We start from the raw sequence: 24,368 nt of genomic DNA on the forward strand, positions 1-24,368 counted from the left end.
TGACATTTGTTACAAATGTCGAATATAATATGACATTTATTATAAAATGTCATTGGTTTTAGTGACATTTAGAAAAAATATCGCTTAAATAGTGACATTTAATATAAATGTCGAATATATTATGACATTTACTGCAAAATGTCATTGATTTAAGTGACATTTAGAAAAAATGTCACTAAAATAGTGACGTTTGTTGTAAAATGTCATTTATTTTAGTGACTTTTAGCAAAAGTGTTGATAAAATAGCAACATTTAATACAAATATCGAATATATTATGACATTTATTGCAAAATGTCGTTGAGTCGATCGACATATAGTGAAAATATCGCTAAAACAGTGACATTTTTATACAAATATTGAATATATTATGTCATATGTTGAAAAATGTCAATGATTTTTATGACATATGATGAAAAGTACTGTTAAATCTAGGGGCGGACCCACGTGGGTTCGTGAACCCCCTCGGCAAAAAATTACACAGTATATATAAGGTAATTTTCTGTATATCTGTAGATATATATATATATATATATATATATATATATATTGAACTTCCTTAATAACAAAGAGAAACTAATGGTGTAATGGCAAGTCCCCCTGAAATTAGGTTGTATGTCAATGATTCGAATCCCTATGTAAGCATTTTATCTTTTTCTTTTTTTGTTTTAGTTTTTTTTTTACTTTAAAAAAGGTGCTAAAAGTGTGGTTTTAAACCCAAAAGAATTCAAGGTTCTCATTTCTAAAGACTTATTTACACGTTTATACTTTTATTTTTTGAACCCCCTAAAAGAAAATCATGGGTCCACCATACTACTACAAAACATGTTTTTTTATGGCAATTATTTAGCTGCAATTAGTCATTTGCCACTAATTAATTCTCTAAGCTGAAATATTGTGGCATATGTACTATAGCCGCTAAATATCTTTTAGGGGTCGTTTCGTTTGAAAACTAGTTATGCTGGGATTAATTATGTTGGGATAAGTTATATTGGGATAAGTTATGCTGAGATAAGTTATGTTGGATTAGTTTTTATTGGTTGTTTGGTTTGTCATATTCAAACTAATATTCATTGTATAATTTTTTAGGACAGGTTGTTTGTTTACAAAATACCCTCACCCTAGCTATTTAAATTATTATTTTTTATATGTTCTTTGTAAGCATTAGTTATTCATTCTTAAAATTAAATTTTCCATCTTATTTAGCATAAATATTTTTGTGTGTGCATTTCCATGATTGTGCCATATGTTTTAAAAATTAAACTTTCTTCTTACTTAACTCAAAAATTAAACCTTCATCTTATTCAGCTTAAAAATAAAATGTTCATCTTATTTAGCTTAAAAATAAGATTTTCATCTTATTTATGCTTAAAAATAAAACTTTCATGTTATTTAGTTTAAAAATAAAACTTTCATCTTATTTAGTTTAAAAATAAAACTTTCATTTTAAGTTTATTAAAGTAAAAGAAAATTTATTATTAAAGTTGTCTACATTTTAATTATAGATAAAATATAATTTTTAAGTGAGTAATAAATTATTTAATAAAAAATATGTAATTTAGTAGTGAAGTGGACATTTTAAGAGAAATCAAAATATAAATAAATATAATAATTACGCAAATAAATTCAACTTATAATATGTTCATAAATAAAAATTGTATTTATAAAATGTAAATTTTTAATAGAAAAATATATTTATCATAAAAACAACAAATAATTAAGGTTGTACAGGCGAGTCCCTATAGAGTCTTTTAATGGGTAAAGACAACAAACGGGTCAAGACCCAATTCAAATTTGCTTGAGTCAAGTCCGGTAATGAATTATAGAACGAGTCAAAACTCAATCCAACCCAAAATTTACTATGTTTTACTTATTTTATTGTTCTTTTTACAATATTTTAGTACCTAATAAAATTATTATTTTTTCTTTATAATGGCTATATATAACATATCAAAATTTTTAAAAAAATCTTTAAGAATATTTTGACAAGATTTCTGTTGATTCATTATTTGTTACATATCACCTAATTTTAAATGGATTGAAAAAATAGCAGGGAGAGTAACAATTGAAAAATGGGTTAAAACATTTAATTTCATGAAGGCGTGAGTTTCGTTAATATAAATCTAAGTTATTTGTATAAAAAATAGGCAGAGACTGAACGTAACTAAATTTTGAATACTTAAAAAAGACTAAAGTTGGTAACTATATAGTTAAAGGACCAAACTTGATAATATTTGGGATAGTTTAAGGACTAAATCTGATAAATGTATAGTTAAAAGATTATTTTAGACCTACTACAATAGGTCATGGGCCGTTTATTCCATTTACTCTTCATATATAATTACAAGTGACAACTGACAAAAAAAAGAATACAAGTGTTTCATAAGAAATAGACAGAATTCATTTGTTAATTAGCGAGGGAAGAAATTAAAACCAATGAATTTAGTCAATTTTGTAAAAAAGAAAAAAAATTAATTCATCAATTTTTTAAAATTACATAATTATAAAATGAATCACTTGAAAAATAGAATCCCGTTATAAGCAGAAACAGACTCATCTGGTTCCGTGAGGGTACACCTGCACCCAATAACTTTTAATTTTATTGTGCACTATATACATCATAACTCATTTGGGCGAACTTATTAAAGTTCTGGAGTTTTATTGTGTCACTACGAGTTTGAGCCCACCTAAGGGGCTGATTAATTTTGTTTTTTCCCCTTTAAAGTAGTGGTGCTTAGTGTATTTTCAATTCATGTCATTGTGAGTTTAGCCCAACTAAGGGGTGATTTTTTTTTTTTTTCCCTTTAAAGCAGTAGTGGCCCCTCTATTTTCAATTCCTAGGTTCTCCTGTGGTTTTAAGTACCGTGAATGGGTACTATTCTACCACTAGATCTCTAAAATTTATTGATTTAAAATTTTGTTAACACTTTCATCGATAAAGTCGATATAAAAAATAATTTCTCAAGTCTTGGTGCTAATTTTTGTGCATGTTTATTGATTTTGTTGCTGGTAAACTGTGTAGACTTTTGTTCTTTTCTTATTCTTTATTTTTATGTTCTCTTTTATTCTTTTCTCATTTTTTTTTCATATTATCCTTTAATAGACATACCATTTGGTAACAATTTTATTATTTCTTTCTTTATTCCTTTTTATTTTATCCTTTATTAGAGATACAATTTGGTAGTATTTTTTTCATTTATTCTTTGTTCTTCCTTTTTATTTTCTTTTTTCCTTTATTAGATATACCATTTGGTTATATATATATATACTCGTATAGTATCATTGACTAAATCCACTATTTTGAAACTAGCTTAACCTTTTAGCCAAAATATACATATATCTAAATTCTCCACACACACAAAAAAAACTGTACACCACACTTGCTGACACTCAATTTTGACTGACCTACAACCTTTTTAAAATTTCTATTTGATTAAATATGTATTTTTTTTAAAAATTCTTTTCTATTATGACATGTTTAAATTTATACATAATTTTATCTGAATAATTATATACTTTAACATTCATGATTTTAAAAATTATTATTTTACTCTACTATTTGTTATCCGTTGCTAAATTTGAAATAATTACTTTACTTATTTATTTAAACGTGTACAATATTTAATTTTGTTTATTTTATATAAATGTTTTTGAGTATGTGTGAAATGTTATTAATCAAGTAGCAATTCATTTCCTCTTCTACCAAATTATTTAAATAATAGCTTATTTTGTTCAATTTCTATGTCAATTCTGGCATTTTTATCCAATTTTATGTCAATTCTAGCCTATTTAATTTTCAGCCAATACATAAATTCAATTTTAATCTCATTTATTCATTTGTCTCGATCAATGACCACGATTGTATTCCTATTTTATTCCTATTTCAATTCAATGACATTCACCCCAAAACCCTAACTTTTCATTCTTCACTCTCCTTTGAGAACAAACACCGCCCCCTCTTTCCTTTTTCCAATCGCCGCACCACCCACACCCTCACCGGCGTCCCTGTCTCTTCGTCTCCGACGAAATGTTGCCGGTGGAACACTTCCAGAGCTGCGCCGCTCCTCTCCTGCTCTTCCTTCCCTCTCAACCAGACAGCCACCAAATCACCTCTCCCCTCCCTTCTTCTCCTTCCAGTAACTTCTCCACCAAAAGACTGGCGATCATCGCCAGATCCAGACGTCCCTTGTCCTCTCATCTCTGCCTGACACCAGCGAAGCTAGCATAACCGCATAACCAACTATTACAGAGAAAGTTCCGTACCTAAGCACTAAAATGCTCTCCTTATCGGAGGATCATTTTATGACTGTAAGAATCTGTCCATGGTATAATCGTTTAGCTATTCATTATGTGTTCAATTAATTTAGATTCATGAATGGTCCTAATTGATTGACTTTCTAGACTACAAGGTGCGATTTTGGTGATCTGATATGAAATGGTGTTATAGCCTTTGGCATTTGTTAAATTCAGTTTGATTTCTTGCATTTACCTTGATTCAATTTTGTTGATAAAGGAAAGATATTTCCCAGATTTAGCTCTAATTGATTCTTTGCATTTTACTGTTAAGTCTCTATCTTACTATATAAGTAGCATTCTTCTCTTTCTATGGGATCATGAACAACAGCCATCAAGCCTTCTTTCCCTCAAAAAGAATAACTGATATAGAGATCACTGGAAAAATAGCCCTTGAGTTCTCTTTCTCTCTATAGAATAACTAATCACGTATCACTGATGAAAGATCCCAAGGCTCTCTTCCTCTTTTACAGTATTACTAGAAGGCCTCGGTATTTCGAAAGGACCTCTCTTTCCTTTGGATATTGATAGAAAACATCATTCTTTCTATATTATTTTCTATTTCCTTCTAGTTGCTAAGCATAAGATAACCTTGATCACTTTATACTTCCATCCTCCTCGACATAAGCACTGTTCGAAATTCTTGAGATTCTTGTGATCTTTATCTGTTGAGGATCGGATACGGATTACTAACATGACTGACTGAGTTACTGAAACATCAAAGTGTGCTTCCTTATTATCATTTTGGTCTCATCACTGGTTAGTTTTCTTAATGATGCATTCAATACTTAATGCAGTAGTTTTATATATCTGTAATTGTGAATGGTTCGAATGCGCTAAGTATTGTATAGAAAACGTCCAAATATGTTATCCTAAATTCATATATGTTAATACTTTTAAAGTTTCTTGCCCCAATCTTAGTTGTTTGAATTTATGTTAATCTTTAACTGAAAATAAATGTCCTGATTCTTAAAATATGTTTGAGTTTACTTTTCTCGTGATTGTATGTTTCCTTTAGGATAACTCTTAAATTTATATTTGGTTGTGTATGTGAAATGTTTGTCTTTTAGTATCTGGCATATCCATGTTTATAGGATTAAATCTTTGTCATTATATCTTGGCCCCCTTAAAGTCATAAATCTCTTTTCTATGAAATGTTCAGTATTAATTTGTGAGTCCAAATATCTCAAAAGGAATGTATCATCACGTACTTCGCCTTATTTTGGAGAATAGGTCTTGAAAGAGATAGTGTCCCTTCCATCCATATTAGAGAGGCATGAATGTACTTCGTCAAGGAATGTTGCATCTTTGCCAAAAGCTTAGTTGAAATAGGGTTAATCCAGTTAACACACACCTGTAATTTTAGTATATATGTCAAAATGATGTGATGAAGGTAAATGTCAACTTAATCAATGTTTGGGTTTCTTGTTATGGATTGCATCCTCTCTGTGTCAATGTCACATGAAGTGCAATTTTGGTTCTTATTCTTGATTGACATAAATTTTTTGGTTGCTTCTTCTTAACATTATATTAAAGTATCTAATCATGTTGTGCTTAGTTTTGATGGCAATATTGGTGTTCACTGTTTTAGAGTAAGTAATGCTTCATGGAATTTTATTAAGTATTTGGTGCACTTTATATCTGTTATCGGTGACAGACCAGCCATTTGTTTTCCCCCCTTTTCTCGCCTATGTATTTCAATACCTAAGATAAAGTAAATTATAATAAGATGTGATACAACAAATGTTTAGCGACAAGTTTGTGGGTTGATTATCAATGCACACAATAAATGTGTGTACTTTTTATTACACATCCTTCACTTGCTTTTTTCTTCTGATCATATCCTGGATTAGGCGATCACCATTTCAAGCTAATTACATTGTTGTTTTCAGATTTGGTGAGTTTTTGTTACAACTTTTAGAGAGAACTACAACATAGATCAAGTGATTACATCTCTCTACGTGAACATTTTATAGAGATCTCCACAAGCATGCTCTCGTAATGGAGTGATGCTTTGTATTAGTGGTACTAATCCTCTCTCTTGTATTCATTTTTTTCAGCGTCTCAGATACTATACTAATCCAACTGGGAATATTCAATTTAGGTATACATTGAGAATTAATTCTTATTTCCTAGAATGTTGGATATAAATTTGTGTTCTATTAGAAATAAAAATGAACCCTGGAAGGCCTTTCATGGTTTCTTTTTATGCAATTGAATCGATAAGGAGATAACCCGTGAAATGCACTTAGTTTTTTGGATGGCATAACTGAATCGATAAGGATAGGCAACTAAAGAGAATAATTGATCATCAAACAATAAATAATATGTCACTATCATCCGTGTATTAGAGGGTTGACATCTTAATGGAATAAGGGAGGAGGGGTGGATATGGTTGTGTATGAGAAAAGATGTTATGAAACGATTTGTAAACTTGTTCGTATGAGCCTTATAAGACAAGGCATTACAACATATGAATGACAGTTTGTGTTGCTTCGACTCTTAAAGGTTCCATGCTTTGCTAGAAGTGCACTTTGCTGAAGTCTTTAAAGTTGTTTGTGGTTTTTCTTACAATGAATTTAAAATGAAGCAAGTGAGCTTTTATGTTTTAAAAAATGAAAATTGACTTATCGGTAGTTGTAAGGAGATTTAGATGGAGGATGCTCATGGGCAGATATATGAGATGGTGAATGCATATTAATGCTATCACACTATTAGTTGCATTATAAGATGTTTGTATCTTTGTCCCAACACCAGATGTTTGTTTTGTTGAAGCAATCATGTATCTTCCTTTTGTTATTTTCCTTCTGGAAAAATTGGCACACTTATGTATTCAATGAAATGTTATGTTTTGTATTTCGTAAAGTATCAAAATAATCAATTTAATATTTTCTCAAGCTAACATAATCAAGAAGACTGGAATTACCGTAGTTGACACAAATAAAAAGAATTGGGTATGTTTGAAAAAACTACAAGATCTTTCTTTTCTTTCAAAAGGAGGAAAATTTCATTCTTATAATTATTGCTTTTGCATCAATTCCTTAATATGTTTGTTTTTAGAAAAATTCAATTAGTCATTTTTGATATCCCAATTTGTTCTAGTTAATGGGGATCTAAATTCTATTATTATATAGTTATAAATTTTCTTATGTGCATTTCTTGTGCAGAATTTTTAAGGAAATTGAGGTCAAGTATCGACTTCAACATGCTCGACTTTTGGATTGATGATTTCATAAAGATTATTACGAATTTATTGGAGATTTTAATTTCATTTGAATTAGGAGTTAATTAGCTGGTTTTATGTTGAGATTTTTGCATTTAGTTAGATCTCAATTTTACTTGAGATAGAAAAAATAATCCCTTTTTACATTGTTTACTTTTACAGAAAACTTATTATATTGCTATTTTGTTTTTTGATTATAATATTAGAAAATATTTGTTTTATATAATATTTCTTGCTTATCATGAACGAGATAGTTTTGAATGCACAGATTGTTGGTATGTATTTGTGTCTTATGTATATAGATTTTTCTGGGATGTTTAATAAACTTGGTAGCGACATTAGAATGATAATATGACATTTAGCAAAATATAAAATAATGTCACCAATTTTTATGACATTCAATAATAGCATTTGTTGACATTAACTAAAGTGTTAGAAATTTCAATGTGACATTTTATAAATGTCACAAGTAAGTGTCTTGAAATTTGTTTACCAACATTTAATCTAAATGTCAGGAAGTTTAAGTGACATTTCATAAATGTTGAAAAAATAAATGTCATATATCTCATATCAACATTTACTTAAATGTCAAAAATAAATGTCAATATTTCATATCGGCATTTACGTAAATGTCAAAAATAAATGTCATATATCTCATACCAATTTTTGCCTTATTATCGAAAAGAAATGACATATATATCTCATGCCTATATTTACCTAAATGTCGAAAATAAATGTCATATATCTCATACTGACATTTACCTAAATGTCAAAAATAAATGTCATATATCTCATACTGACATTCACCTAAGTGTCAAAAATAAATGTCATATGTTTCTTATCGACATTCACATAAATGTCAAAAAATAAATGTCGTAATAATCTTACCAACATTTACATATATGTTGCAAAGTAAATGACACAAATTTTTTTCAACATTTACCTAAATGTCACAAATTCTTCATGACAATTACCTAAATGTCGGAAAAATCCCCGACACTAAAATTTACGACATTTGGTCCAAATGTAAAATAAATATCGATAAACAAATTTGTGACATTTAAACATCATAATACGACATTTACAAAATGTCATTGTATCTCCACTTTCTTGTAGTAATACTAAGTTCTGAAGGTTGTCATCGGAATGTCACTATCTCTGACTTTAAGCTGATGATAACCCGATCTGAGGTCTATCTTTGAGAAATGACTAGCACCCTGAAGTTGGTCAAACAAGTCATCAATTTTGGGGATGGGATACTTATTCTTGATTGTTACCTTGTTTAACTGCCTATAGTCAATGCACATTCTGAGAGAACCATCTATCTTCTTTACGAACAACATTGGTGCACCCCATGGCGCAATACTAAGTCTGATGAAGCCCTTATCTAGAAGGTCTTTCAACTGTTTTTTCAATTCCTTAAGCTCAGCTGGAGCCATTATGTAAGGAGGAATAGAGATAGGCTGGGTATTTGGAAGGAGATCAATTCCAAAGTCGATTTACTTTTCGGGAGGAACTCCGAGAAGATCATCTGGAAACACTTTTGGAAACTCATTGACTACTGGAACTGACTCAAGAGATTGAGATTCGGAACTAGAATCCTTAACCCGAAATAGATGATAGAGATAACCCTTAGAGATCATTTTTCTGGCTTTAAGGTAAGAAATGAATCGACCTATAAGCGCTAAGCTACTACCCTTCCATATTAGGATTGGTTCGTCTGAAAACTGAAAACGAACAATCCTAGTTCTACAATCGACTGAGGAATAACAAGAATGTAACCAATCCATGTCTAGAATGACATCGAAGTCTACCATTTCTAACTCTACAAGATCTGCTGAGGTGACTTTCTGAGAGACTGTGACAGGGCAATTTTTGTATACCCGTCTAGCTATAACTGGGTCACCGATTGGAGTAGAGACTGAGAAGGGTTCTGAAAGAGTTTTTGGACTGACATCTAAGATTACTACTATATTGGGAGGTACAAAGGTAAGAGTTGCCCCTGAATCTTTCCACTGAGTGTACCATATGTGAGCCACATCCTTAAGCTAGTAGGATGTCAACTCAACCCTACCATTACTAGTCACTTCCATCGCTCCAAAGATTTTCTTAACCTCATCAATGAAGTTTTGTAGGTCCTCTCCAACTTGTGATCCTAAAAACTCAGGCGGATTCATCCTAACAAAATCTCAAACTCTAGCTGCCACTAATCCACCATTTCTAATAGTAGGACCTTGAACTTGCTGATTGTTCTGGTTGGTCACACTCTGAGCCAACAGTTGGATAGCGTTCCAAAATTCAGCATTCGAAACTTCCTGATCTGGGACTGGAGGAGCTGCGTTTGCATTCCTGGCATTCACATTCCTTGCATAGGCTCTATGAGGAGGCATGATCTTAAGCGCATAACGATGGATTAAAAATGAGATCATACCAACGCACGATAAGAATATCAAGAAACTGAAGTTTTCCTAAACCACTTCATAGCCTCCCTCTCATTAGATGTGGTGCACTTCACACCCATGAAAAGGACTCTACTTAGTTCGGCTTTTCAGACATCCTAGGAAACTTAAACCTAGGGCTCTGATACCAAGTTTGACACACCCTGAGACGCCCCCGAGACGCGGACACGGGACCTAGGACCACAAGTGATCCCAAGCTAACCCTACTGGCATGATCATGAGCATACTAAAGATAATAAACTGATGCGGAAGCTAAATTATAAATAAAATGAAAAGATGGGGAATACCCATATACTATAACTGAGATATATGAAAACTGGTGAGTTTAATACAAAGAAGATATTAACTCAATTCTAAGCTGAATCTAACTATGTTTGAAAATAGCCTCTAACTGACTAGAAATGCTGGGACAGGCCCCAACTAAGTCTAGCAAAACTGAAAATAAAGGACTAAAAATACTGAAAAGAGACTCATGACTATTGTCTTCGGAGAATGGGGACTCACCACTGATTCTGCTGAACTGGAGATTGGGAACCGATCTAAGTGTGATCTGGATGCTGAAAACTTGAACCTACATCACGAGAAGATGTAGCGCACATATGCGTCAGTACTTGAAAGGTACTGAGCATGCAGGATAGAATACAACTGAAATAACATATAACTGAATAAAGCAAATACGCAATGATATAATCTGAACATGATATAAATACTGAATGCAGTGACCAATTTATAACATGCTGAAACTGAATTCTGACTATACTGATAAATGGTCAATGCAATAGAATTTGACTAAACTGTGGGAGCTACTAATAACCGATAATAAAACCACATGAGCTAACTGTGGAGTCCGATGTATACGCCCCATCGAGAGGACCCAATATACCCTGCCAGAGGTATAGAGGCATGCTGGTGTCATCACTGAAATGATGCCCACAGAGGGGACTTACAACCTACATGGCTAGTAGTTCTGGGACTATTTGGGTACGCTGAACCCTAGTCCAACTCGGTATTATGCTACTCCCAATGGATTAAGTAATTAACACATTATGACTGAATTTCTGTAAGTTACTGGATAGCTCGAACTGAACATGCAAACTAAGAATGCAACAATTAAACTGATATTGATGCATTAATAACTGAGGCATGTATAACTGAATAACTGAAATATCTGACCTAGCATGTGTAATTCAAGAACTAAAGAAATACATAGCTAGGGTTCTGAAATTCATGTAAGAAACGAAATAATAACATGATAATCTGATTTGGAACATTTAAATAACTAATTCATGATAATCTGCTGAAGTTCTAGAAACCCTAGGTCTAAATAATAATAAGGGAATCAAGAATCTGACTGAATTCTAGGGACCTAATGGGCGAAAGGAACCCATTAGTGAAATCCCACATACCTGGTGATGAATTCCACGGAGAAATCTTTCAATTTCGGAGCTGGAACTGATAGAATCTTGCTACGTTCTTGAATCCTGACTTAAAATCTGCTGAAGTGACCTACGGACTGATCGACGANAGTTCTAGAAACCCTAGGTCTAAATAATAATAAGGGAATCAAGAATCTGACTGAATTCTAGGGACCTAATGGGCGAAAGGAACCCATTAGTGAAATCCCACATACCTGGTGATGAATTCCACGGAGAAATCTTTCGATTTCGGAGCTGGAACTGATAGAATCTTGCTGCGTTCTTGAACCTTGACTTAAAATCTGCTGAAGCGACCTACGGACTGATCGACGATCTGTCGATGGATCCACAATCCGTCCTGTCAGTCCGTCGATGACTTGAGAGACTAGGTTCTAAGGGCCTCGACCTACGGACTGATCGACGATCCGTCGATGGATTCACATCCGTCATGTCAGTCCGTCGATCGACTTTAGAGACCAGGTTCTGAGGGCCTCGACCTATGGACTGATCGACGATCCGTCAATGTATCCACGATCTGTCAAGTCAGTCTGTGGGTCATGCCTTAGAATGGTTTTTGTTTGAATTTCTGGGGATAGATGCAGATGCGAACCACATACCAGTAACACGGGCCGTGGGTCACCCTACGGTCCGTGGGTAGCAACCGTGGGTTGAACCTGCAACTTCTGGAAATCTGCATTAAGTTTTGTTTTTGGATACGGGGTGTTATATAGACTCTCTAGAGGCAATGTATTTGTCAGTTAACATTGACAGTTAAGGGTGTTCATGGTTTGGATAAAACCGATCCAAATCGAAAAACCAAACCAAACCGATTTAATTTGGGTTTTGGTTTGTTTGGTTTTAGTTTGTTAAAAACCGATAGTATTTGGTTTGATTATGGTTTTGTTCGAAAAAAAATTGAAGAAATAACCGAATCAGACCAACAAGTCATATACATAAATTTTATTATTATACATACATAATATATTATATTCATAAACAATTTTAAAGATTTTATATATGTTTCATCAAAATTTATTTATAATTTACTTATGAAAGAAAAAATGTCTAAGGTGAAAATATTTTTCTTATTGGTTTCATGTATATGAGTGTCTATGGAAATTCTTTGTGGGACTCAAAATGTCATTGTCTCTTCCTTCTATGCCAAAATAGTGAATTTTGAAGTTTTATTCAGTAAATTCAATGATCGAAAATTCTGTAATGCCAGTCATTCTAACTATTTTTTTGTTTGAATGGATTGTTGTCACTTTTTTAATGTTTTGAATGAATTGTTTCTTTTATTTTTATGTATGGTTAATAACCGAACCAAAATCGAAAACAACCAAACCGATAAATGTATATTATATTTGGTTTGGTTTGGTTTTGATAATTTTAAAACCGATTAAGTTCGTTTGATTTTGGTTTTAACCAATAACTGACCCAAACCAAATCGTGAACACCCCTATTGGCAGTAGACATACAAAACTTATATCCCCTTATGGAGTGTGAGAAACTTTAACTCACTCTCTACGGTCTTTTGACCAACAAAGCAATGCAAAATTGACCACCTCCTTACGACTTGACTTTACAATTGCTTCAAATGTTGATGTTGACTTTAAGGAAATTACGTTACCCTTCAATACAACACCAGAGGAAGAATGGAACAAGCTCTTGGTAGATGGAAGAATGGTTGGAAAAGGTGATATTTTGCTTGAGGAATTTTTTTGCAGTTATTAAGAAGAGAATGGAACGGACTTTGATACGTTCGGTAGGGATTCAATAGTCGATATTTGTTTTTTGGCATTCATGGAGAAAATTGTTGATATAATTTACTCTCTCTGTTTCTCTCTCAGGAGGCCAGCTTGTACAGTAGCGCGTTCTAATTGAGTATCTGAAAGGTATTAAGTCAAGAGTAGGGGAGATTCTCAACGTACTCTAAGGGTGAGACATGGTAGTAAACTAGCAATTACACCTGGAGTTACCATAAGTTCACATTCTTTATATGAAAAGCATGATGATATGCAAACATATATTAGCATTTTTTTTTTACCATGCATTATAAAACAACAACCTTTGTAAAGCAATCTGAGATCCACAATCGACGTGCCTGACCTATAAGGTCTTTATCAGGTTTAACGTCTACCATGTTTGTATCATCCCTTTCTCCTTCATGTCTTGCTTTTATCCATTTCCACATATCATGATTCCTAACTGGTCCATTGTACATTTTACTTTGTAAATTGACATAGTTTTTCAGAGTGAAATATCGCAATGTGGCCTGCAATTTTGGAATTTTTGAATTGGATTTGCATGGCTTGCATTAATCGATTATAAACTGGTGGAAGCTCTACTTCCTGTCCTCTCTTAATGAAATCTATCAATTAGTCTTGCTTTCATAGTTAATGACTTAGCTTGTGACCTCACGACAACAAACTGCATGCTTGGATTTGTCTGATTAAGTTACTAGTAGATCAGTCATATATGACACTACTTTCTATATATTATTTTTATGACTGCAAATGTATTTTGCTAAGGTTAGCAGCTCCCCAGTTTCAAGAGTGAGCTGCTTCATTCCACATTGTTTTTGCTTAGGTTTGCTCCGTGTCTTTTTCCCTGAAGTCTTCTAGGTTTACTGATAGAAGTGCCGATGGTTTGATCTGGAATTCTGTTTCTCTATTTGATCTTGCCTCTTAGTTTGATCTATTTCTCTTATGTGCAATTTGGCCTGTTGGGATATACGTATGTTTCTATTTGAGGTTTGTTTTACATGTGTATGATATAGATCTGTATATGTGAACTGAGTTTGGAACTTTTTGGTTCTTTATGGACTGTAGGAATTTGCGGTAGTGAGATTTTTTGTTTCAAAATTCAATTTTTCATGTGCTTCGTGTGGACCATTAGCAAGAAATCATCTATACATCTTTGAATTAGCTACAACAATTTTGCTCATAGATGTGACAGACAGATAGTATCTCCTTTGTCATAAATTCTTATGAATGGGTTTGGAATAAATTAATCAGATAAGGAGTGCTTTTTTTTTTATATCATTATCAAATAGGTAAACTTCAACTTCTCTAAAATCAATAAAGCTAACCTTGAGAATTCAAATTGAAAATTACATCAGTTGACAAACCATGTTATAAATCTAGTCATTTGGTTTTGTTTTAGGTATATTTTACATGCGACAATTCAAAAGAAGTGGTAGATCTTATTCGTACATAGATTTGGCCTTTTAATTTGTTGTTGTTTTGTTTCTTTTTCATTCAGTTATGTGGCCCTTGTGGCGGTTCGGGATAGTTTGTACTATGCTACTCATTCTTTTTGATTGATAAATATTGCGTCCTAGACAAAATTCAACTCATTTACTTGAACCTGTTATGGCTCGCTATGTCATACAAACCAAAAATTTCTATGCAAAACCAAAAATGCAAAAAAAAAAAAGTTAATAAGAGACAGTAAACTAAAACGACTGAAACTTTAATAATGACATTTAATGACAATATAATGTACAGACGTACAATAACTACAACACAGTTTACCCAAAAAACAAGGGTGTTAAACAATCCTTTCTTACCTTACTGTGTACATAACATTCACCTCCCCAACACAACTATATATATATTTTTGAGATTGCAGTCATATGCAAAGCAATATACAAATAATGCAAATACTGTAGGTACTCTAAATAATGAAAAAGAAATCTATGTCATATACTCTACATGTTTAGGGGTTGTGATGAGTCAAATCAAATCTATGTAGCTTGTACTCTACTAGCTTGTTATTGACCTGCACTTTACACATAAGATTTATACTGCATAGACACAGAGATTTTTTATGCGTGACATATGACTCTACATTGAACTGAATTTGGGAATTTTGGGTTCATTCTATCCTACGACTATTCTACTCAGTGCTTGTTGTGCTTTTGGGTGTGATGGTTTGATCTAGTGTTCTACTTCTGTGTTTAATCTTTACGATTGGTCGTATTTATTTCTTTTGATGTGATTTGGCATGTTGGGACGTATAAATACTCCTATTTGATTGCTGTTTTTTCTAATTCATGACATATGACTGTCCATGTAAACTGAGTTTTGGATTTTTGGTTCTTTCCGGGCTACGACAATTAGCAATGGTGAGATTTATTGTCCTATAATTCAACTTTTTCCTGTGTTTCGTGTGGTTTATTATCAATTTATGCAACTTTTCCAAAGGGATTACTCTTAACTTCTTTTCTCTGTTTTGCTTGGCTGAGTAAGAATTAGGGTGCAACCGTAGTTAAATATGCACTTGATGGGCATTTGCTCTCTACGAAGCAACATGCATAAGGAGAAAAGAAAGAAAACTGGAGCTCCATAACTAATCTCTTTGGTTATTTTCCTCAGCGACAGGTAAATAAATGAGAGCAATACGTTAATTTTACTTCTTTGAATAAAAATCCTTCAGAAATTTGAACTCGCAAGGTGTGAATGTGGAGATATTCTGCTATATTTTAAATGTCACTTCCATTGTATTGTTGTTTGCATGAGATGTTATTGTCTCTGTTCAACTGGAAGAATGATTTCTTATATCATTTTTTGTAAGATCAAAGACGCATATTCTTGTAAATATTGTTGGCTTGGCTTAGTTTGTGTGGTTCACAATAGACCTTAACCATAACTTGATCTTCATTCAAAAAATTTGTGCACGTTAATTCAACAACTTATATTTGTGTTAGTTAAAACTTTTCTTTTTTCAACTATCTGATAAGGTTTAGCTTGTTTCCTGCATATTAGATCTCTCTCTAGTTCTTTTTTATCTTGATACGATATGTTTTAAGGAGTAGACATACTTGTTAATAAAGTTGCATTAAACATGCATGATTTTGGTGTATCGACAAAAGTTGTTGAATTAATTTGTATCATCTTTGTCTTCTTTTGATCTTGCTAGTTCGAGTAGTCATATAGAGCTTACATTCTTAAGTTGTATCTTCGGGTGTTTATCTGAACTACTCCATTCAATAATTTTTGATGGTGAAAGAGTTTAATCCCTTGCCTATTTCAGTGATATCAATGGTTTATATACAATCAATACAAGGCTATAATTAAGGAAACTAACTAGCTATAAGAGGAACTAAATATACACTTAACTAATGTGATATATACAAAGAATAAGAATATTTTTATCATATATTCTAACATGCCCCCTCAGTCGAAACGGGAGGTCGCCGAATGCTAAGACTGTCCCGAAAATCCTCAAAAAACACCAACGGAAGACCTTGATGAATATGTCTGCAATCTGATAACGTGAGGGGACATGTAACACTCGAACCGCGAGCCACCTTTTCTCGTACAAAATGTATATCTATTTCAGTATGCTTAGTGCATTGATGCTGAACAAGATTACTAGCAAGATATGTGGCACTCACATTGTCAAAATACACCAATGTAGCCTGTTGGATAGGACAATGAAGTTCCAAAAGCAAATTTCGCAACCAATATGACTCAGAAACCACATTAGCAACCCCTTGATATTCAGCCTATGCACTAGAACGGGATAAAGTAGCCTGACGTTTAGCGTACCAAGAGATCAAGTTATTACCCAGAAAGACACAGTAACCCGACATTGAACGTCGCGTGTCTGGGCATCCACCCCAATTAGCATCAGTGTATGAAATAAGAGTAGATGTGGATGAGGATGAAGAAAATAGGTGAAGACCAAAGTCCATAGTACCCTGTATGTAGCGCAAAATGCGCTTTAGTGCGTGCATGTGTTCCTCCCTCGGGTCATGCATGAATAAGTATACCTGCTGCACTGCATACATAATATCGGGTCTTGTGAACGCAAAGTACTGAAGTGCTCCAGCAAGACTCCTATAAAGAGATGGATCCTCAAACAGTTTGCTCGTAATAGTACCAAGCTTCGATTTTGTATCAACCGGAGTGGGAGATGCCTTGCATGATGACATGCCAACTCGTTCAATGATCTCAGTAGCATATTTCTTTTGTGATAAAAATAAACCACCTTCATGACGAGTGACTGCAATGCCCAAAAAATAGCTCAAATTGCCCAAGTCCTTCATAGCAAATTCTGAGCTAAGAAGGGAGATGATAGACTGACGAAGCTTATTCGAGGAAGTAGTCAAAATGATGTCATCGACATACAGTAAAAGATAAGACATAGAAGTACCTCGACGATAAATGAACAACGAATGATCCGAAGTACTTTGAGAAAACCTAAGAGTACGGCCATAGTCAGCAAACCTCTTATACCAAGCCCTTGGAGCCTATTTGAGCCCATAGAGCGATTTCTTCAGCAAACACACATGATTAGGGCTAGCAAGATCTCGATACCCCAAAGGTTGATACATGTACACAGTCTCTTTGAGTTCCCCATGTAAGAAGGCATTTTTGATGTCAAGCTGATGAATCTGCCTAGCCTTAGAGAGAGCCAAACTGAGAACCGTGCGAATAGTCTTTGGTTTGACGATCGGACTAAATGTCTCACCACAATCCACGCCAACCTGTTGAGTTTTACTATCACCTACAAGATGGGATTTATACCTCTCTAATGAACCATCAGATCGTTCTTTATGAGCAAAAATCCACATAGACCTAATTACATTAACATTTGGAGGACGGGGAACTAACTCCCACGTCTTATTTTCAATAAGAGCATTATATTCATCATCCATAGCCAATATCCAATTCAGGTCACGAAGAGTAGACACAAGGTTACAAGGGAGGGGTGATTTAAACGCTAATGTAAGAAGGCTGAAAGACTTCTTAGGCTTTGAAATCCTATGTTGACTCTTAGGAAGAGAGTTGGATGAGAGAGTGAAATGAGTAGATGGGCTCGGTATAGTTGACTGGGAAGGCTAGTAGTCAATTGGGGAAGGCCGTGCTGCATGCTGGGCACAACGGAACCACTCGCTAGGCTAGGCGAGGTGGGTACGAGTGCATTATGAACAGGTGCAACTTGTGGGATAGGAGAGGTAGTGAAATGATGGACCAGGTAAGGAAATGACCCATCATCTAGAAACCTGTAAGTGTGAGTTTGAGGAGTATGAGACTTTGCATAGGGAAATTGTGTCTCATCAAATTTTACGTGACGGTTAATGATGATTTTTCTAGATGACAAATCAAAATACTTATACCCACGATGATTTGACGGATACCCTAAAAAAACACAAAGAGTTGACCAGGGTTGGAGTTTGTTTATGGTTGTAGAGGGAATAAGAGGATAACATAAACACCCAAACACTCGAAGATGAGAATAAGACGGATCTTTTTGATAAAGGTTGCGAAGAGGAGATTGATAATTTAATAGCTAATGAGGAAGGATATTGAGAAGGTAAGTCGCCATTTGCAACACATGATGCCAAAAGGAAGGAGGAAGGGAAGCATGGGACAATAAAGTACGAACAATGTTGTTGATCGTACGAATTTGTCTTTCAGCTGTCCCATTTTGAGGGGATGTATGAGGACAGGAAAGACGAAACGAAAGACAAATTACTTTACAAAAATCCCAAAAGGGGCTATTATCAAATTCCGTGCCATTATCACATTGTATATTCTTTATGTCCTACTCAAATTGGGTTCGAATAAATGTCTTGAAACTCAAAAATGTGGAAAACGTTTGTGATTTGTGTGATACAGGAAAAGTCCACAAAATTTTTGAATAATCATCCACAAACAAGACATAATATTGATGACCTGATGAACTCAAAACAGGGGGCGTCCAAAGACCACTATTGTGATGACCCGGAAGGTCATTTTTGGAAATTTTGAACTATTCGTTTAACTTAAGTTAATTAATCGATAGTTAGTGGGTTAAAGTGATCATTTATTAAAGACTCTATACCACTTGACCATGGGTTAAAATGAATTAAATTATTTGGGGCTTAATATTTTGGTCATAACTGAAAAAGGAAAAGAAGAAAAGGGCGAAGGGTTTCGGCATCGCGAGTCTCGATTTGCTTCAGGTACTGTGTCAAGTGCTCTGTATGCTCTTCATTAATTTCTACATATGTATATGTGTGGAAATAATATTATATTAGGTAGGAAAGGGATGATTTGCTTCGTAAGTTTGTAGATTAGATAGGTGCAGTGTATTCTTTTGTTTTACCCTTAATTCTTTGCCAATTATGGATTGGTATTAATGGAGTGATGATTGGGCAATGATTCTTTTTTTGAATTAATCATTAGGAATTAAGAAAGGCGTATACAGTATGTCACTGTAAGTTGATTAAGTTGTGCGGTATCGATTGTAAGTTTATTTTTATTATCGTATTGTGAATCAATTTTTAATATATTGGTTGAGTGATTTGATTATAGATAATTTGATGTGTATTGCTAAACATTGAAAAAGAGAAAAGACAAAATATTTGTCATAAATGGAAGGATAAGGTGAATGGAAATTGGTAGTTGTTCAACGTGGGTCTAGGAAAAATTGNTGATGTGTATTGCTAAACATTGAAAAAGAGAAAAGACAAAATATTTGTCATAAATGGAAGGATAAGGTGAATGGAAATTGGTAGTTGTTGAACGTGGGTCTAGGAAAAATTGTGTGACTAACTTTAATGAAAAGTTGATAGGTAATGATTGCTACACTATGTGTGGTTAGCAATTAGGAATTTGAATTAGAGATACAGTGAGGACGTATGTATTCTTAGGTTCAAAGGTGGTGTTCTTTCCGTGGATGATTGGTAATTTGGCTTAATCTCTTATTATTATTATCACATTATGAGTTAAGTTTTGGCATATCAAGATAGGTAATTAAATATTAGATCTATCGTATCATATAAATACCATTCGAATTATGATATTGGAAAAGAGTTGAAACTTAACCCTAAGCTTAAAACTTAGGAACTTGATTATAGATTTGGGTGATCATATGGGTCTAGGATAAACCTATAGTAATATGGATGTTGTTAGTTTCGAAATCTTATTGTGACTATGTACTTGAATAGATTGCATTGATTTGGAAGCTCAACGAAAAGGGAAGGCTCAAGTCTGGGAGTGAATTCTTGATCGATTGAGGCAAGTGGATTTCTAAACCCTTGTTAAGCGTATGAAATTCGTGTATTTCCTTGTGGTATATGTTTGGGAGTAATGTGATCAATTGTTTGTGTGATGTGTTGAGAATTGTTTAAAAGACTTGTTGAATCATTGTTGGAGTTGTATCATGATTGTGTTATTGTGAATTGTGCAACGCTATGAAAATGGTCATCTCCTAATTATTTGTGTGAACATGTCATTTGCATTGTTTTGAGACATGGTTGTGACAAGTGTTATGTGCATTGAGAGAGAATAAGAAATTAAAGAGAATGTACCATTTCGAGGGACGTACCGCGCGCCGCGATGGATGTATGGACATATATGTCCCCCATGGGTCCCGGACTGAGAGACAACGGGTGTGTATCATTAGGTCAAACATGCATCACTATACTTGACATTGCATTTCATTGCATTGCACATTTTTATTATTGATGAACTTGATCTTGTGTGTTGCTGATCTTGTGAGTGCCTTTCTGTGAAACTTGTTATTGATGAATATTGAGTTGTTATTGAGAATATATAATCTATTAGAGTGCTGTTGTTGAGCTGTATGCTTTGTAAACTGTGAATTGTTAGGTTGGGCTGGTTTTATGCAGGTTGTAGTTATGAAGGTTAGGATGGGGTGTAAGGAATACCCGTATTTTGTACCCTTAGCTTGTGTTTAGAGGTTTGATTGTTGAGTACCGTGTGGTTTGGTACTCACCCCTTGCTTCTACAATCTTTTGTAGGTTACGAGCCCGGATCTTCGTGATACCTTCCATTCTCTTCGTTTTCGAGGCTTTCTGTGGAGATCTGAGAGGTAGTTGTTTGTCATCTCAGCGAACCTTCTTACTCCTGTTTATGATTTTGTTTTTACTTGAAAGACAACGTCATTTGATACTTGCGTATTTTATTCAATTCTAGTATTTACATTAGAGGCTTGTGCACGTGACAACTAGATTTTGGGGATTGAATTAAGTTGACTTGTTTTCGTAATAGTAATTGTTATTGAACTTTGCTTTATTTCCGCACTTTATCGAAATGATTGAGTTTTAGGTTGACTTGTCTTGGTGGGATACGATGAGTGCCATCACATCCATTTTTGGGTCGTGACAACTATGGATAATATCAAATGGCATAGCACTGCGAGAATTTGAAGGATAAAAGGGCAACTTAACATGTTTTCCAAGAGGGCAAGAATGACAAATACAAGTGTCTTTAATTTGATTACATTCAATCAATTTATTCTTCTTAAGAGAGTTTAAAACAGGTGTTCCCGAGTGACCCAGACGATCATGCCAAAGGGATAGTGCCAAAACAGCAAAAGTAGATGGAGAAGTTGTTGGAGTAGTGATGGGATACAGCTTGCCCCAACTTTCGCACCTCATTACCGGTCTCCCCGTCCAAAAATCGTTCACAGAAAACCCACACGGATCAAATTCAATAGAGACAGAGTTATCAGTTGTAAATTTTCTAACTGACACCAAATTTTTAACAAGGTGAGGGGCATGAAGGACATTGTTTAATTGTAAGGGAGGACATGGCGAAGATAATTTAATGTGACCATAACCATGAATTGGAATTGATTGACCATTTCCAACTATTATACCACATTTATTGCTCATATTAAAATAAAACGTGAGGTTACCTTGTGCGGATATCATATGAGAAGTGGCCTCGGTATCCATGTACCAATTCGCATCCGGAGGAGTGATTCTAAGAGTATGTATTGCAACTTCAATGTCGGTTGGAGATGGAGCTGTCGTGTAGGCCTGTTGCGGTCTGGGCCCAAGTATACCAGGCTGTTGTTTCGGCGGCTGTCCATAATTAGGCCTTGTCCATAAGTTTGACGGATATGGACAATGAGGTATAGCCCAGGGAGCTCACGGTGCCATCCAAGGCCACGACTAACCTCCAACCCATGGAGAATTGGGTGGTGGATGCTGACCTGCTGGCAGCTGTCCGCCACCGCGGCTGTTGCCACCCCCCATCTGACCACCACCTCCAGTCTTACCCCCGCCACCGGTACCACCCTTGCTGCCTCCACGACCACCATTGTTGTTGCGATTATTGTTGCGGTATTGGTTCCTCTTCCCATCATTAGTATTGTGGTGTGAAGAGGAATGATCAACAACATCATGCGAGCCAGTCGACTCACGAGCAACCATAGTTGATGAGAAGCTATGCTCCGCCTTCTTAGCAAGGCCGGCCTCTTCAAGAGTGAGCATCGAACGAGCCTGATAAAATTGGGGTAAAGGATCACGTTGGCGAATGAGAGTGGCCACACCTTTATAGGGTTCGGTGAGGCTAGAGACTAGTTGAAGAACTATCTATTGTTGTCGACGGAAGAGCCGACATTCTTGAGTTGGTCTGACAAAGATTTGAGGTGTTGACAATAGGCAGAGACACTTGGAAAATCTTCCATGTTCACATGAGTGAAATTGTACTCAAGAGTGACGGTATGAGAGTGTTTGTTATCTTGGAATATGTCACGCAATCTATTCCAAGCCTCCATTGCCGTGGTGTCGGGCTCAAGAATCGTATATAGAAGATCATGAGATATAGTGGCATAGATCCACTGTAGAACATTAGCATCAAGAGGCTACCAAAGTTCTTTCTTCTCATCTGTTTTCGGCGTTTTGTCCTTGGCCTTTGCCGGAGGAATAATATGGTCAAGAACTCGATGGGATCGTGCGTGAATCTTAAATAGTTCCACCCATGTGGAATACTAGACGTTCTCCATCTCAAGAACGATAGGAACATGGTTCTTGATGTTGGATACATCAAGAGCAGGGTGAAAGGAAGATTTTGATTCCGACATGATGATAGAGAAGAGACGAAGAAGAGAGGGAGGGGAGACGGTGTTGAAGAGGAAGCATAAGGTTTTCCCTTAGAAATCTGATACAATGAAAGAGTTTAATCCCTTGCCTATTTCATTGATATCAATGGTTTATACACAATCAATACAAGGCTATAATTAAGGAAACTAACTAGCTATAAGGGGAACTAAATATACACTTAACTAATGTGATATATACAAAGAATCAGAATATCTTTATCTTATATTCTAACAGATGGAATTTAATATTTTTCTAATGTGATGTTGCATTAGGTTGGTTGTCTTACCTACTCTAAGGGTGGTATCATATTTCTTTCTATTTGCTTATACCTTGATTGAAATTCATATGTTTGTAATATATGCTATTTGGTTAGGCAGAAATACATGTTTTGTCAAGTTGTAAAATGTGGATTTCTTATATTTCAAAATACTTACCACCTTATTAATTTGAATATCTTTATTTTGAACTAAATTAAGGTGTTTTTGTTATTCTTTTTGCAGTCTGTCTACACCTGATTATTCAAAAGATTTAGCAAGAACCTATTCTTCAAGAAAGCACGAAGCAGATAAAAGCGATGGAAATGTTTATGAACAAGTTGAAGAACAAGAGAGTTTAGTTGTTTAAAGATGTCCCTTTAGGACATGTCACAATTCTTTTTTTTTCTTTTGTAATGAGTTAGACAAATACAATATTTTACAAAGAGGAGTGGTAAATCATTAGGAAGTAATGCTTAGTTCTTTGTAATTAAATACAAATTTTTATATGAATATAGATTATTTTGTATATTTTCAGATGTATAAGTGTAGAGCGGATGAAACATATATAGACCGTTTTTAATGTTGTAATGAAATGTTCTTAACGATCAGAATGAAAATTAACGTAAGGAATATATAGTCGTTAAAAGAAAGTTGAACGACCGGATTTCTTGCGGTCGCTAAAGAACATTAACGATAGGATTTAAAATTCGGTCGTTAACTTTTAACAACGGAGCTTTTAGCGATCGGTGACAACTGGGTTTATTTCGGTCGTTATTGACTAACAACGACCGGTTCAAGGCGTTTAGCGACCACATTTCCTTTCATTAAAGACCAATTTTCTTTTAGATGGATTTGCACTATGAATCAATCAT

At 34.4% G+C, this 24,368-nt stretch overlaps 2 protein-coding genes across 2 annotated transcripts in view; one reads left to right on the forward strand and one right to left on the reverse strand.

Moving 5' to 3' along the window:
• Positions 1 to 24,368, forward strand: part of LOC125857508 (malate dehydrogenase [NADP], chloroplastic) — a 1,084,261-nt gene that overhangs the window by 1,046,348 nt on the left and 13,545 nt on the right. The window lies entirely within an intron of this gene.
• Positions 22,307 to 22,914, reverse strand: LOC125858864 (uncharacterized). Its single transcript, XM_049538648.1, has 2 exons — positions 22,756 to 22,914; positions 22,307 to 22,636 (listed from the first exon to the last, which is right to left on the reverse strand). The coding sequence occupies exons 1-2, from the start codon at positions 22,912 to 22,914 to the stop codon at positions 22,307 to 22,309; spliced, it is 489 nt and encodes a 162-aa protein (XP_049394605.1).

This window comes from Solanum stenotomum, chromosome 3 (assembly GCF_019186545.1).
Source record: "Solanum stenotomum isolate F172 chromosome 3, ASM1918654v1, whole genome shotgun sequence".
In the NCBI taxonomy this organism is placed as follows: Eukaryota; Viridiplantae; Streptophyta; class Magnoliopsida; order Solanales; family Solanaceae; genus Solanum; species Solanum stenotomum.

What these genes read in the sequence shown, in the direction of transcription:
- LOC125858864 (XM_049538648.1), bottom strand. Translation starts at nt 22,914, where the DNA reads ATGGAGGCTTGGAATAGATTGCGTGACATATTCCAAGATAACAAACAC. An exon ending in TGTCAGACCAACTCAAGAAT is followed by an intron (nt 22,637 to 22,755) that starts GTCGGCTCTTCC and finishes CAATTTTATCAG; the next exon opens with GCTCGTTCGATGCTCACTCT.